The sequence below is a fragment of the Hypanus sabinus genome, chromosome 3 (assembly GCF_030144855.1).
Source record: "Hypanus sabinus isolate sHypSab1 chromosome 3, sHypSab1.hap1, whole genome shotgun sequence".
Lineage (NCBI taxonomy): Eukaryota > Metazoa > Chordata > Chondrichthyes > Myliobatiformes > Dasyatidae > Hypanus > Hypanus sabinus.
In genome coordinates this window covers 132,279,806-132,292,551 of record NC_082708.1, presented here as the reverse complement: position 1 = coordinate 132,292,551, position 12,746 = coordinate 132,279,806, and the positions used below count along the sequence as shown (strand labels likewise).

Here is a 12,746-nt window from a genome sequence, read left to right as displayed (position 1 = left end):
TTACAAGCACCAGCACTGTCTCCTTCATGTAAGATTTGTGTTTCTAAAATTGAGGTCAAATAACAAAGGCCATCAAATGATTGACAAATTACTGCTGGCTCAAACACATTTAGAAAATTATTTTGAAAACAAATTGCACATGAACATCAACTTTTGTGGTATTTGGCTTAATTGATGCATCTTTTTTGGAAATGTTTGATTTGAGTTTGAATACCTAATTGGTTAGCTAATAAACTGCAGTTCAACAGGTTACCCCTTCATTATTTGATCCTATTTTCAAGCCACAGAAGTTTGTTCATACTACATGACCAATGACTATGCCAAAAGAGTAACATAACTCTAAGAACAGATTAGAAAAAATTTTTAGTTGCCATGAATAAATAATAGCTTTTGACCTCATTTGAAAATCAAATTTAGGTTAATATACTTGTTAAAATAACATTGAAAAAGTTACCAACCTCTGCAATGAGAACAACAATTACACAATCTTTCTTTTCGTCAGGAGAGAGCTCATAGATAAGGGAGTTCAACGTATCCGTGAGGTAAGTCTGCGATTCTCTCTTTACTGTAGGTATGCCCATTACCATTGAGACTAGTTAAAAAAATAAGAGAGTTATTGTGGTAATCTATCACAATTAGAGTTCTTTATGTAAATTAGGAAACTACTGCAATTTGAATTATTGTTATAATTTATGCTGTATAGATCTAATAACTACATTGAACAGAAACTAATGAACTCAACTTTTGTTTCCAATAAACCAACTAAATTATCAGTACTTATGCACAATTTTGCAGGTTATAATGAAGGACTAAGGAATAATGCTGTACAAACCTGGACACTTCAAAGTGCGTTAAAATGTACTTTAAAGCAGCACTACACAAGTCACTACTTGTGTATGTGATACCACCAATTTAACATGCTTTCTTGTTTAACCTGAGGAACTGCAGTGAAGGGGACATTTTATATAAAATGGTATACAGTATAAATATATATCACATTTCTAGCAAATGCTTAAGGTTCAAGAGGCCCTTGGTATTCCAGGTGGGTTCCATCTTTTATGTTTGATGAAAGATCAGTTGTGAGATTTATACCATTTTATATCAATATGTATGGCCAACAGCCTAGTTGTACAGTATATGCTCATCACAAGCAAAAAAAAAGATTTGCCAAATGCCCAGATGTGGGTTTCCAAACTATCAGTGGATTAAGTACTCAAGTTTTAAAGATGTGTTAAAGATGAATGTCTTCCAACAAAATCCTTCAGACTCTTCCCCAACCAGAAGCCCATGATAAAACATGAGATCTACAACCTGATGAGGACCACAGCAATAGCATTTGTGTCTGGAAACGAAGGAAAATACAAGAAATCCACGTATGACCTCTCACTCAATGTCAACAAGACCAAGGGCAAGATTATTGACTTTAGGAGGAGGAAACCAATCCTCATCAGGGAATCTGAGCTGGAGAGAGTTAGCAACTTTAAATTCCTCAGTGTTAGCGTTTCAGGTGATTTATCCTGGGTCCAGCACATTAGCGCCATTACAAAGAAATCGCAGCAGCACCTCTACTTTCTTAGACGTTTATGAAGATTTGGCATGTCATCTAAAACTTTGGCAAACTTCTGTAGATGTGCAGTGGAGATTTATTGACTGCTTGTATCATGTCCTGGTATGGAAGCACCCATGTCCTTGAATGGAAATGCTTACAAAAAGTAGTAGATAGGGCGCAGTCAATCACAGGTAAAGCCCTTCCCACCACTGAGCACAACTAAAAGTGCCATAGCAGGAAAGTAGCACCCACTATCAAGGATCTCACCATCCAGGCCATGCTCTCTCCTCACTGCTGCCATCAGGAAGATGGTTGAGTAGCCTCAAGATCCACACCATCAGGTTCAGGAAAATTTATTATCCCTCATCTATCAGGCTCTTGAATCAGACTTTACTCAACTTCGCTTGTCCCATCACTGAAATATTTCCACAACCTGTGGACTCACTTTCAAAGATTTTTCATCTCATGTTCTCGACATTTATTGCCTAGTTATTTCTTATTATTATTATTTCTATTATTTAAATTTTTCTTTTTGTATTTGCACAATTTGTTGGAGCATTGATTGTTTTAGTCTGCCCTGTTGGGTGCAGTCTTTGATTCATTGATTCTACTGTGTTCAGTGTGTTTATTGTGAATGTCCTCATGGAAATGTATCTCAGGGCTGTATACAGATACATGTATGTATTTTGATAATAAACTTATTTTGTAAAAAGTTGTTGATTTTATAATAAAATTTATATATCCCAATTTTTCCCTTACTTGACTCAGACTTTAAACGCAAGATATTCTGCAGATTCAGGAGATCCAGTGCAACACACACAAAATACTGAAGAAACTCAGTGGGTCAGGCAGCACCAATTGCAGAGGAATGAACAGTTGACATTTCAGACTCTGATAGTCCTGATGAAGGGTTTTGGCCCAAAATGTCAGCTGTTTATTCCTTTCCATAGATGCTGCCTGACCTGCTGAGCTCCTCCAGCATTTTGTATTTTGTATGTGTTGCCTCACATTTGTTGGCTCAGGCAGGAGACTTATATTTCCCTAGGGTTGAAGTGGTTTGCAGAGAATGAAGGAATACAGTTAGTGGATATGGCAGAGTGAGCAAGCAGAGGTGACAGATGGGGATGAGGATGCATTGAACTTGTGATATTCCAGGACAACTTCAAATGCCTTTTCAGTTTTTTTATTATTTTAAATATTTAAAGTTGGTGATTCCATCATCAATGTACTATGCTTATGTGTTATTTGACATCAAGAAAATGTAGACATGGTAACACTCAGGGAATCCACCCAAACTGATGCCTGTTTGCCAGCCCTCTGCGTCTGTTACTTAAACTCTTATGCAGCTCCAAAGAAAAGCTGGAAGACAATAAAAGGGCAGAAGGCAGAAAATTTTAGAAATGTAACTTGAAGTGCAGGGTCAAAATTGGCAATAAACCAAAAGCTTTGGTCTGTTGTGCAAGGATTTTCTGCCAAAGGGATCTCCAAGGTTCACAGAACCTAGAGTGGAAAGCAAACTGGAAATCTATGGTGCTTACTTGCAAGGAGGGGTTGGGCGATAAAATATATTGAAAGAAATTAGTAGATGAGATATGATAATAAATTTGGTCAATAACTGAATTATTTGTGCTGACTGTATACATATGACTTTTAAGAAAATCTGCTAAGAAAGCTGCACTGTAAAGAGGAAATCAAATGTTATCACAGCTGGTTGGGCAACTGGTCTGCCGAAGACTGGAAGAAATCTCAGAGAGTCATGAGCAGAGCTCAGCCCATCATGAGAACACACCCCACTCCATGGACTGCTCACGGTTCTTGGTGCCTCAGAAAAAACAACCAGCATAATTAAATGCCACAACCACCACCCACCCCAACAGTCTCTCTTCTCCACCCTCCTATCAGACAGAAGATCATTAAAGCTTGAAAACACATACCACCTGACTCAAGGACAGCTTCTACCCTATTGTTATATGACACTGGAACGGACTTCTTGTACATTAAAGATGTATCTCTTGACTCCACAGCCTACCCTCTCATGGCCCTTGGACCTCATTGTCTACCTGTACTACACCTTCTCTGTAACAGTAATACTATGTTCTGCTTTGTTATTGCTTTTCCCTTGTACTGTACTGCCTCAAAGTTCTTATGTTATGAAATTATCTGTATAATTGAATTCATTTTTTTGTATGATTAACAAATTGCCAAGATGTTCCTGGTTTCCATGGGGATATTGGAGCCACCAGTATTATGAATCCCTATTTCTGGCCACATTATTGTTTTCTGTTGTGCCACATCTTGCCAAATGCAAATAAAACCATTGGTTCTGTGCATCCTTTTCTTTTTTATCTGATTCCATTATCTGCAGCACCTTAGTGTTTCCACTATCACCTCCCAGCCTCTGTCACTACTTCCATCATCCCCTTCCTCAGCTGAATCTGTCTGTGTATCATTCCTTCTCAACTGGGTCTATGTTTCATTCGAGCCACTTCTTCACCTCATCTTGTTCTACAGCCTCTCTCCTCTGGTCTTCAGTCCCAATGAAGGGTCTTGGTGGAAAACATCATCTGTCCATTTCTCTCCTGTAGATGGTGCACAACCCACTGAGTACCTTCTGCAGATTGGTCTTTTCTCTAGACTCCGCATCTGCAGTTCCTTGAGTCTCCATTACAGTTTCTACTGCCAACTCATTGGGATTTTGAATCTCATGTCAATGTTGGAACACTCTAATACATTTTGGTATCTTCATGTCCATGAAAAAGGTCATTTCCCAGCATATATAATGCACAAACTCTTTTCAGGCTTCCAGCAGCATCCTAGTGTCGTTTTAACCAACATTTCGATGACAAACCCTGCCACCTTCATCAGGGATGATGCTTAGGCATATCCAGTCCAGCGGTATATATACTCAACCCCTGTCATCCATCCCTTATGATTGGTTAATCCTCATCCAATCAGGTTTCTGCTGTCCCCGTTACACAAGCGTGGTGGTGGACGAACCCAAGTGCAGAACACGGACACGGAGGCAGAGTAGAGAGGCGTTATTGACGTAACGAGCGTGGAGTCAGTATCCAGGAACAATGCTGGACTTAGAACTGGCAGTCCTAAGAGACATGAAATGAGGTTACTCACACTGGAGTCGACCAACAAACTGGCAACTCCTTGTTGTGATCACAGGGTCTTTATCCTACATTTTCTGATGGAAAGCAGGTGTGTGTAGTTAGTGAAACTTGGGAATGATTGGAAACTAAATGAGGGGATTGAGGCCCAATTCCTGAGGTAAGTAGCCAAGTGGGGGATTGCCAGAAGGGACCATGACAGTCCCACCTTGTTTCAAATTGTATTCCAGTTCTTAATTAGAGCGAGACCTTCATCTATGTTGAAATTCTTATTCTCTATTCTTATTTCAATGGCTTCCTTCACCAGGCTGTCCCAAATACCTCTGGTGTGGAATAGTAGTTCTCTGTCATCACTCACATGGACTTGTATACCTCAATAATAACAGCCACCATCATGCCTCCAAAATACCTGTAGATTAACCATGCAAAAACTATTTCAGATCTGGAGAGTCTCCACAAGGAAATAAGATGATTACACTCAGTATTGCTACTGAATGGCTGAGAAGGCAAAGGAAATCACTCGGGCCCTTAAAAAGCCGATGGAAAAACCAGGAAACCTAATGAGGAGGAACCTGTCACTACCGCCCATCCATAGTTTCTGGAAGGATCTCCAGGATCCTGAAGAAATATCAGATAAATACATTCCACAAACCTGTTAGGAAGCGCAAATCCCAGTTTATGCTGGTCAAAGATAACCTGGGACTCAAGATAGTTGGCACTTACATTCACAGGATTCCCTGTGAATGCAGAGTAGCGTATATTGGCCAGACAGGGCACATGGTGAAAACCCACTTCAAGGAGTAGAGGAGGTGTATCTGGTTGGGTTAGCTGGAGGTACAGGACATTGTATATGCAGTGACCACAGGATTGAATTTGACGGAACAAAAGTACTGTTCCGCACCAGTGACCTTTTGGACCGCCTGGTGAAGGAAAAGCCATTGAAATATAACTAGAGAATAAGAATTTCAACAGAGACGAAAGTCTCACTCTAAATAAAAACTGGAATGCGATTTTAAACAAGGTGGAACAATGGAAATCTGATTGGACAATGGGAGTTGAGCATGTGTATCTCTGGACTAGATATGCCTAGGTATTATTCCTGATGAAGATGGCGGAGTTTATCATAGAAACATCGGTTAAAATTGTAACTTGGATCCAGCTAAAAGCTAGAGAAGTGTCAATACATCCTCTATCCATATTTGTTGCAAAGCTGAAAATGTATTCATTATACATTTGCAAGAAAAAGTTTGTGAACCCTTTTCAATTACCTGTTTTTCTGCATGGATTTCTCATAAAATGTGATCTGATCTCATATAATAGACCAACACAATCTGCTTGAACTAATAATACAAAAACAATTGTAGTTCTTCTTGCCAACACTGAGTACACCATTTAAACATTCACTGTCTAGGTTCAAAAAGTATGTGAATGTTTGGGGTAATGCCTTCCACAAAAGCTATTTGGAGTCAGGTGTTCCAGTCAATGAGATGAGATTAGAGGTGTGGGTTGTAGAGGTGTCCTGCCCTATAGAACATGACATACGAGGTCAGGTTACTGACAAAGCCTGCTCTTCTCAGGAAAGATCTGTTTATGCGCACTATGCCTTGATTAAAACAACTTTCAGAGAACCTTAGAAGAAGAATTGTAGAGATGATTGAAGCCAGAAGAGTCTACAAAAGCATTTCTAATGTGTTTCTGAGTGTTCATCAGTCCACAGTAAGTGAAATTGTCTACAAATAGAGGAAATTCAGTACTGTTGTTACTCTCCCTAGGAGAAGGAATCTTACAAAGATCACACCAAGAGCACAATGTGCAATGTTGAAGGAGGTGAAAAAGAACCCAAGGGTAACAGCAAAAGACCTGCAGAATTCTTTAGAGCTTGCTAAAGTCTCCATTCGTTGTCCACTACAAGAAAACAGTAAACAAGAATGGTGTTCAAAGAAAGAAACCACTGCTCTCCCAAAAAACATTGCTGCAGATTCAAGTTTGTAAAAGACCACTTGGATGTTCCACAATGCTACTTGGGCAGTGTTCTGTGGAAAGATGAGACAAAAATTGAACCTTTTGGCAGAAATGCACACTGCTATGTTTGGAGGGACAAGGGCACTGCACATCCTCATCCTAACAGTGAAGCACAGTGAATTGAGCATCATGATTTGGGGCTGCTTTGCTACCTCAGTGCTTCGACAGTTTGCAACCATTGAGGAAACGATAAATTCAAAACTCTTTCAAGACATTTTACAGGAGAATATCAGGGTAGCAGTCCATCACTGAAGCATAATAGAAGCTGGACGATGCATCTAGACAATGATCTGAAACAGAAGAGTAAATCAACAACAAAATTGTTTTGAAAACAAGAAAATTTGTGTTTTGGAATGGCTAGGTCAGAGTCCAGACCTTAACCATTGAAATGTTGTGGCAAGACCTGAAGAGGGCTGTTCATGTGAAGTATCCCCAGAAATAATGACGAACTGATATAGGTTTGTATGTAGGAATGGTCTAAAATTCCTCCTTGCTGTCATGTAGGTCTGATCAGTGGCTACGGGAAAGGTTTGGTAGAGGTTATTGCTGATAAAGGAGTTTCTACCTGTTAATAAATACAAGGGTTCACATACTTATTCCAGCCTGGACTGTGAATGATTAAATAAAGTGTTCAATAAAGACATGAAAAGTTTTATTATTGTTTGTCATTAGTTTAGGCTGATTGTGTTTGTACTTTTTTATGACTTAGATGAAGATCAGAGCACATTTTATGAATAATTAATACTGAAAACCAAGTAATTGCAAAGGGCTCACAAACAATAGACAATAGACAGCAGGTGCAGGAGTAGGCCATTCGGCCCTTCTAGCCAGCACTGCCATTCACTGTGATCATAGCCTTTTCTTGCAACTGCTAGTTGCATACAAACTCATCACATTCAGGGAATTGCAAATGCTAGGGTAATTTGAATCCTTATAGCCATCTTACAGACACGCAACAAACACCACAGAAGGTGTTAATCCTGATCATGTGCCATTTGCCATACTGTTCTAGAGTCCTGTTGACATCCAGGGGAAATTCCAACTTAAAAGAGATTTATTTTCTGAATCAGTTTCATCCCCAGTATTGGTTACTTGTGCTTTTGGTCTAGTTCAGGAAAAAGATTGTAAAAGTTGACAATTTCAAACTGGTGCAAATTAATGAAATTGTAATCGAAAGAACTAAAGGAAACAGGATTACAGAAAGCATGACAAGAGTTAGAATCCTGATTGTGGAGAAAAAGCCAGACAAGCTCCTGTTTTCCCTGCATCCAGGAAGTGGAGAGCACTGGAGAATGGAAATAGTAATGGAGGCTGGAGGGCATTAGTGGGGCAACAAGGGGCTGCAGATGGTAGAATTTGATTGGAAAGAATAGTGAAGTAAAGAATCGTATGAGGGAGATGGGGTGCACAGATAGAGACAGTGAGGGGGTGGGCACCCAGTGGGAGGAGTATGTGAGTGAGGGGGCAAATGAGTACAAGGAGGAAGATGGAAAGAAACCAGATGAAGGGATCTGGCGTAGGTGTAGGAGGAACTTTGTAGCCCAGGAGGATGTGAGAAAAAGGGTAGAGGGGGGCAATTTTCCCATGCTGTTTACAATTTAGCAAAGGTGACAGGTATACAATAGTAAAAGTGGTAATGTAGTATTCTGCTTTGATAAGTATGCCAAGTTCCATGTTAGTTAGGTGGTCCATTCTTCATCATTTTAAGAGCATGGTGAGGGGCAGCAATAAAAGGATCATTCCCATTGTACATTGGGTTTCAGTGAAGCTTCAGCCACTTGAAATTGAAGGCTCCTTTTCTCTAGCCACAAAGAGCTCCCTCACAGCTCCAGACCTGGCCTCCACTGCAGTCCGTGTGGTGTTTGCATGCTCTCCATCTGACCGAGTGGGAGGAAGTGATCTTTCCTCCTGCTTCCTGAAGATGTAGGTGTTGATGGGTTAACTGGCCACTGTAGTTTGCCCCCCCCCCCCCGTCTGCAGGTGAGTGGTGGGTATGTGGAGGTTATACAATGAGATTAGTATAAAGAGGAGCTCGATGGAGAGCTGCGAGCAAAGGATCTGTTGCTGTGCTGACGGTAAAAACCCACATTATAGATTAAATCAAGGCAGCCTCAGCTGAGTTTCAGGTGGTTGTGAATCCACATTGTGAGGCTTCCAATAATCTAATTATGTAAGCAAACATCATCAGATGGTCTATAAACTGATGAGAAACAGAAGCATTTCCAAAGTCAGAATCAAATAAGCAGCTACCATTGAGTTTAACTGCTCTATTAGAGTTTGCCTGATCTCTCACCACCACAATAAACAGGAGATGGAGAAGCTGTAATAAAATTGAACAATTAAAAATTTATTAAAGCTATAGTTCAAAAGAAGAGCAAATACACGACTCTCAGGAGATACAAATAGTACATATCATTGGAAGTGGAGCAGAAAAACACAAAGAAACTCAGGGTTAGGTAGCACCCGTGGAGTGAGGCCCTTCATCTGGACTGAAAGAATAGATGGGAGACAGCCGATATAAAGAGGTGAGGGGAAAGGGTGGGGCAAGTGCGGACAGGTGATAGGTAACTCCAGGGGTCGTTGGCAGATGAGGGAGGAAGAATGGAGAGAAAGACAAAGGCTTAGAAATGGTAGGTGGATGCAAGAAAGTTGCTGCAAATGATGGAACCTGATCAGAAAGGAACATAAAGGTTGGAACCAAATAAGCAAACAAAGGCAGGAGAGGACAGGTGACCAGTGGGAGAGTGTGTGGGCGATGGGCAGATAGAATAGGTGGGGTGGCTGATAAATGAGTTGGGCATGTTTGTAAAGAAGGGTATGTGTGAGAGGACTTTGGTGGATCAGAAGGAATAGGAAAGGGTCAGAGAGTGTCAGGTTGCCTGAAGTAGGAGAATTCAAAATTAATGTCAGTCCTTTGTAGATTACTCGGGCGCAGTTGTTGTTCTTCTAGCTTGTGTTTAGCCTCAATCTGGCAGTAGTGGAGGCTGAGGACAGACTGCTCGGTCTTGGAATGGGAAGGGACTTAAAAGGGCTACCAACCAAAAACTCCAGGCAGCCATGGCGGACAGCATGCAGGATCTCAGCAAGGTAGTCTCACCGACGAGGCCACGTTGACAGCACCAAAAACAAAGATTGGCAGAGGTACATGTGAATCTCTGCTCTCACTGGAAGGCCTGTTTAGATCCCTGGATGGAGGTGAGGAGGGACAGGTGGAGATAGAAATTGCACCTTCTATGGTTTTCAGGGAAAGTGACCATTGAGACAAAGCAAGAATGGATCCCACAGAAAACATAAAATGATAAGGAGGGGGAGATGTAAGTAGTGGCAGGATCATACTGTAGCTGGTGGAAACATCAAAGAATAATGTGTAGGATAGAAAGGAGAGTGGCTTGAATGGTAAGGACCAAGGGAAATCTGCCGCTGCTTTGTCTGGGGTGGAAAAGGCACAGTGACAGCAAAAGTGCAGGAAATTGAAGAGATCCAGAGGGGGCTCCGTCAACCACAGTGGGGGTGAAGACACAATTCCTGAGAAAGGAGGACATCTCAGATACCCTGCAGTAGAAAGCCTCATCTCAAGAACAGACACAGCATAGACAGAGAAACTGCAAGAAATGGATGGATGGTTTAGGCTGGCTGATACACAGTAATGAAGACACTAACAGAGAGGCAGTGGTCAGCAATTGAGTGTAGTCAAATTAGATGGCAGCAAATTCATGAAAGCTCAGGTACTTCCCTGGGGTGGAGTCTTGTCTGTCCTATTAATCTACAAAAGGAGAGATTGCTAGACCACTGCAGCAACCTGTGAACCTGGGTATCCATGGCGATATGATAGGCCAATCAGAGTTTGCTGATTCTTGAGTTTCCACCTCAGCATCCAAACACTGGCTGGCTTCTTGTGTTGTGCAAAAACTGAACCTTGGCCACCAGAAACTGTATCTCAGTAGACTTTGGATTTGGATTTGACTGCCTCATCCAGACTGCAGTCCAAGTTTCATAAAATATGAGTGAAGTCAATCCCAAACTCCTTGACACTCTTCATAGATGTTCTGGCAGACCTGACTGTACCAGCATTTCATGAACTCTCTGCCCACTGTTTGCCTGACAGAATGCCCATCGATGGCCTGTGCAACCAAACATGTGCTGCCTCATCCTGTAGCCAGCCTACCCCTGTGATATCCTTTGTCCCAGCCTCATCGCTAGCTGTAAGTTCCCAGTCTCTGACCCAAGTGCCGACTTTGCCTCTAAGCCTCCCCTTAAATTACTGTATCAGTATCTGAGCTGGTGACTGAGTGTGTGAAGCTGAGTGATTCATGTCTTTATAGTGTCATAGAGTACCTCAGCACACCTAGTCTGTGCCAAACTACTATTCTGCCTCCTTCCATCAGCCCACACCTATGGTATATCATACCCCTTGCATCCATGTGCTTATCCAAATTTCTCTTAAATGTTGAAATGAAACCCACATACACCTTTTCCACTGGCAGTTCATTCCACAGTCCCATCCCCTTCTGTGTAAAGAAATTACCTCCTCAGGTTCCACTTAAATATTTTACCTTTTACCCTTAACTATGACCTCTAGTTCTAGTCTCACTTAACCACAGTGGAAATAGTTTGCTTGTCTATACCCCTCATGAGTACCCCTTGTCTCCAAGCTCTTCCGTCATTGTTGACACCTCTAGATGTCATTTAAGGCTGTGGTGGGGAGTATAAGTCCATGTTTAAACTTACTGTGTTGTTCAGATCAGAAGAGTCTGGGGGAGGAAGTGGAATCTGAGGAGGAAGATCAGCTATCAGGATATCATTGTCCTTTACAGTCCATGTCTGCTGAGGACTTATAATGGCTGTTACGAGGGGTGATTGATAAGTTTGTGGCCTAAGGTAGAAGGAGTCAATTTTAGAAAACCTAGCATATTTATTTTTCAACATAGTCCCCTCCTACATTTACACACTTAGTCCAGAGGTCATGGAGCATATGGATCTTGGCCTCCAGAAAGTCTCCACAGATGGGTGATTGATAAGTTTGAGGCCTAAGGTAGAAAGCGATGAGTTATACAGCTCTCATTACTTGCACATGCAGGTCAACTCTTTAAGTGATTATGCAGAAAGTTTAAAGTTAATAAATCATCTCCTTCTATCTTAGACCATGAACTTATTAATCACCCCTGATGAGTTATTAACTTCAAACTTTCTGCATAATCACTCAAAGAGTTAAACTGTATGTGTATGTAACGAGAGCTGTATAACTCATCTCCTTCTACCTTGGGGCATGAACTTATCAATCACCCCTGCTGTGGACCACTTCAGGAGGTCCAAGATCTGTATGCTGCACGACTGCTGGACTAAGTGTGTAAATGTAGGAGGGGACTGTGTTGAAAAATAAATGTGCTAGGTTTTCTAAAATTGACTCCTTCTATCTTAGGCCACAAACATATTAATCAGCCCTCGTACAGTGTTGGCCAACACCAACTGTAGGAGGTTAAGATGAAGTTACTGGGCCTGGCCCCACCTCCCAGCTGCAGCCATCTCTAATATTGTAACACTTTATCTTAAACGGGAGAGGGGAGTGTCAAAGTACTTTGTGCTATCTAATTGTGTGAAAAGCTGGAATTGTGTGCAAGCTGTGAGGTTGGTCTTTCAGTATTGGTAAGTGACACAATTTAGCACGTGAATGTCTGTTGTGATTGGCAGAAACTAGCAAGGGGTGTGTGATACATTGAGCTATTAGTTTGGTTGGTGGTGCACTGTGTAAGGTAAGGGAACTGCAGAGAGACTAGATAGGTTGGGTCTGTTTCCTCCGAACAATGGAAGCTGAGAGATGACATGATAGAGGTATACAGTATAAAATGAGAGGCACAGATAGGCTGCATAGCTGGAATTTTGCATGGTAGACCTGGCTAAAACTAAAGGGTTATGGTGAGAGCGAGGAGTTTTAAAGGGGATCTGAGGGATAAGTATTTCACACAAAGAGTAGTTGGTATCTAAAATGAGCTGCCAGAGGAGGTGGTGGACATGCAGTAGGTAACAATATTCAACAGGGATCTGGACAAGTACTTAAAAGA

The 12,746-nt window shown here is 41.4% G+C and overlaps 1 protein-coding gene across 1 annotated transcript in view; it reads right to left on the bottom strand.

Annotated features, from left to right (window-relative positions):
* Window positions 1-12,746, bottom strand: part of LOC132390846 (alpha-1,3-mannosyl-glycoprotein 4-beta-N-acetylglucosaminyltransferase B-like) — a 195,777-nt gene that overhangs the window by 100,209 nt on the left and 82,822 nt on the right. The window contains exon 4 of the mRNA XM_059963386.1: window positions 459-592. Coding sequence (XP_059819369.1) covers window positions 459-592 — 134 coding nt within the window. The remainder of the gene's footprint in view (window positions 1-458; window positions 593-12,746) is intronic.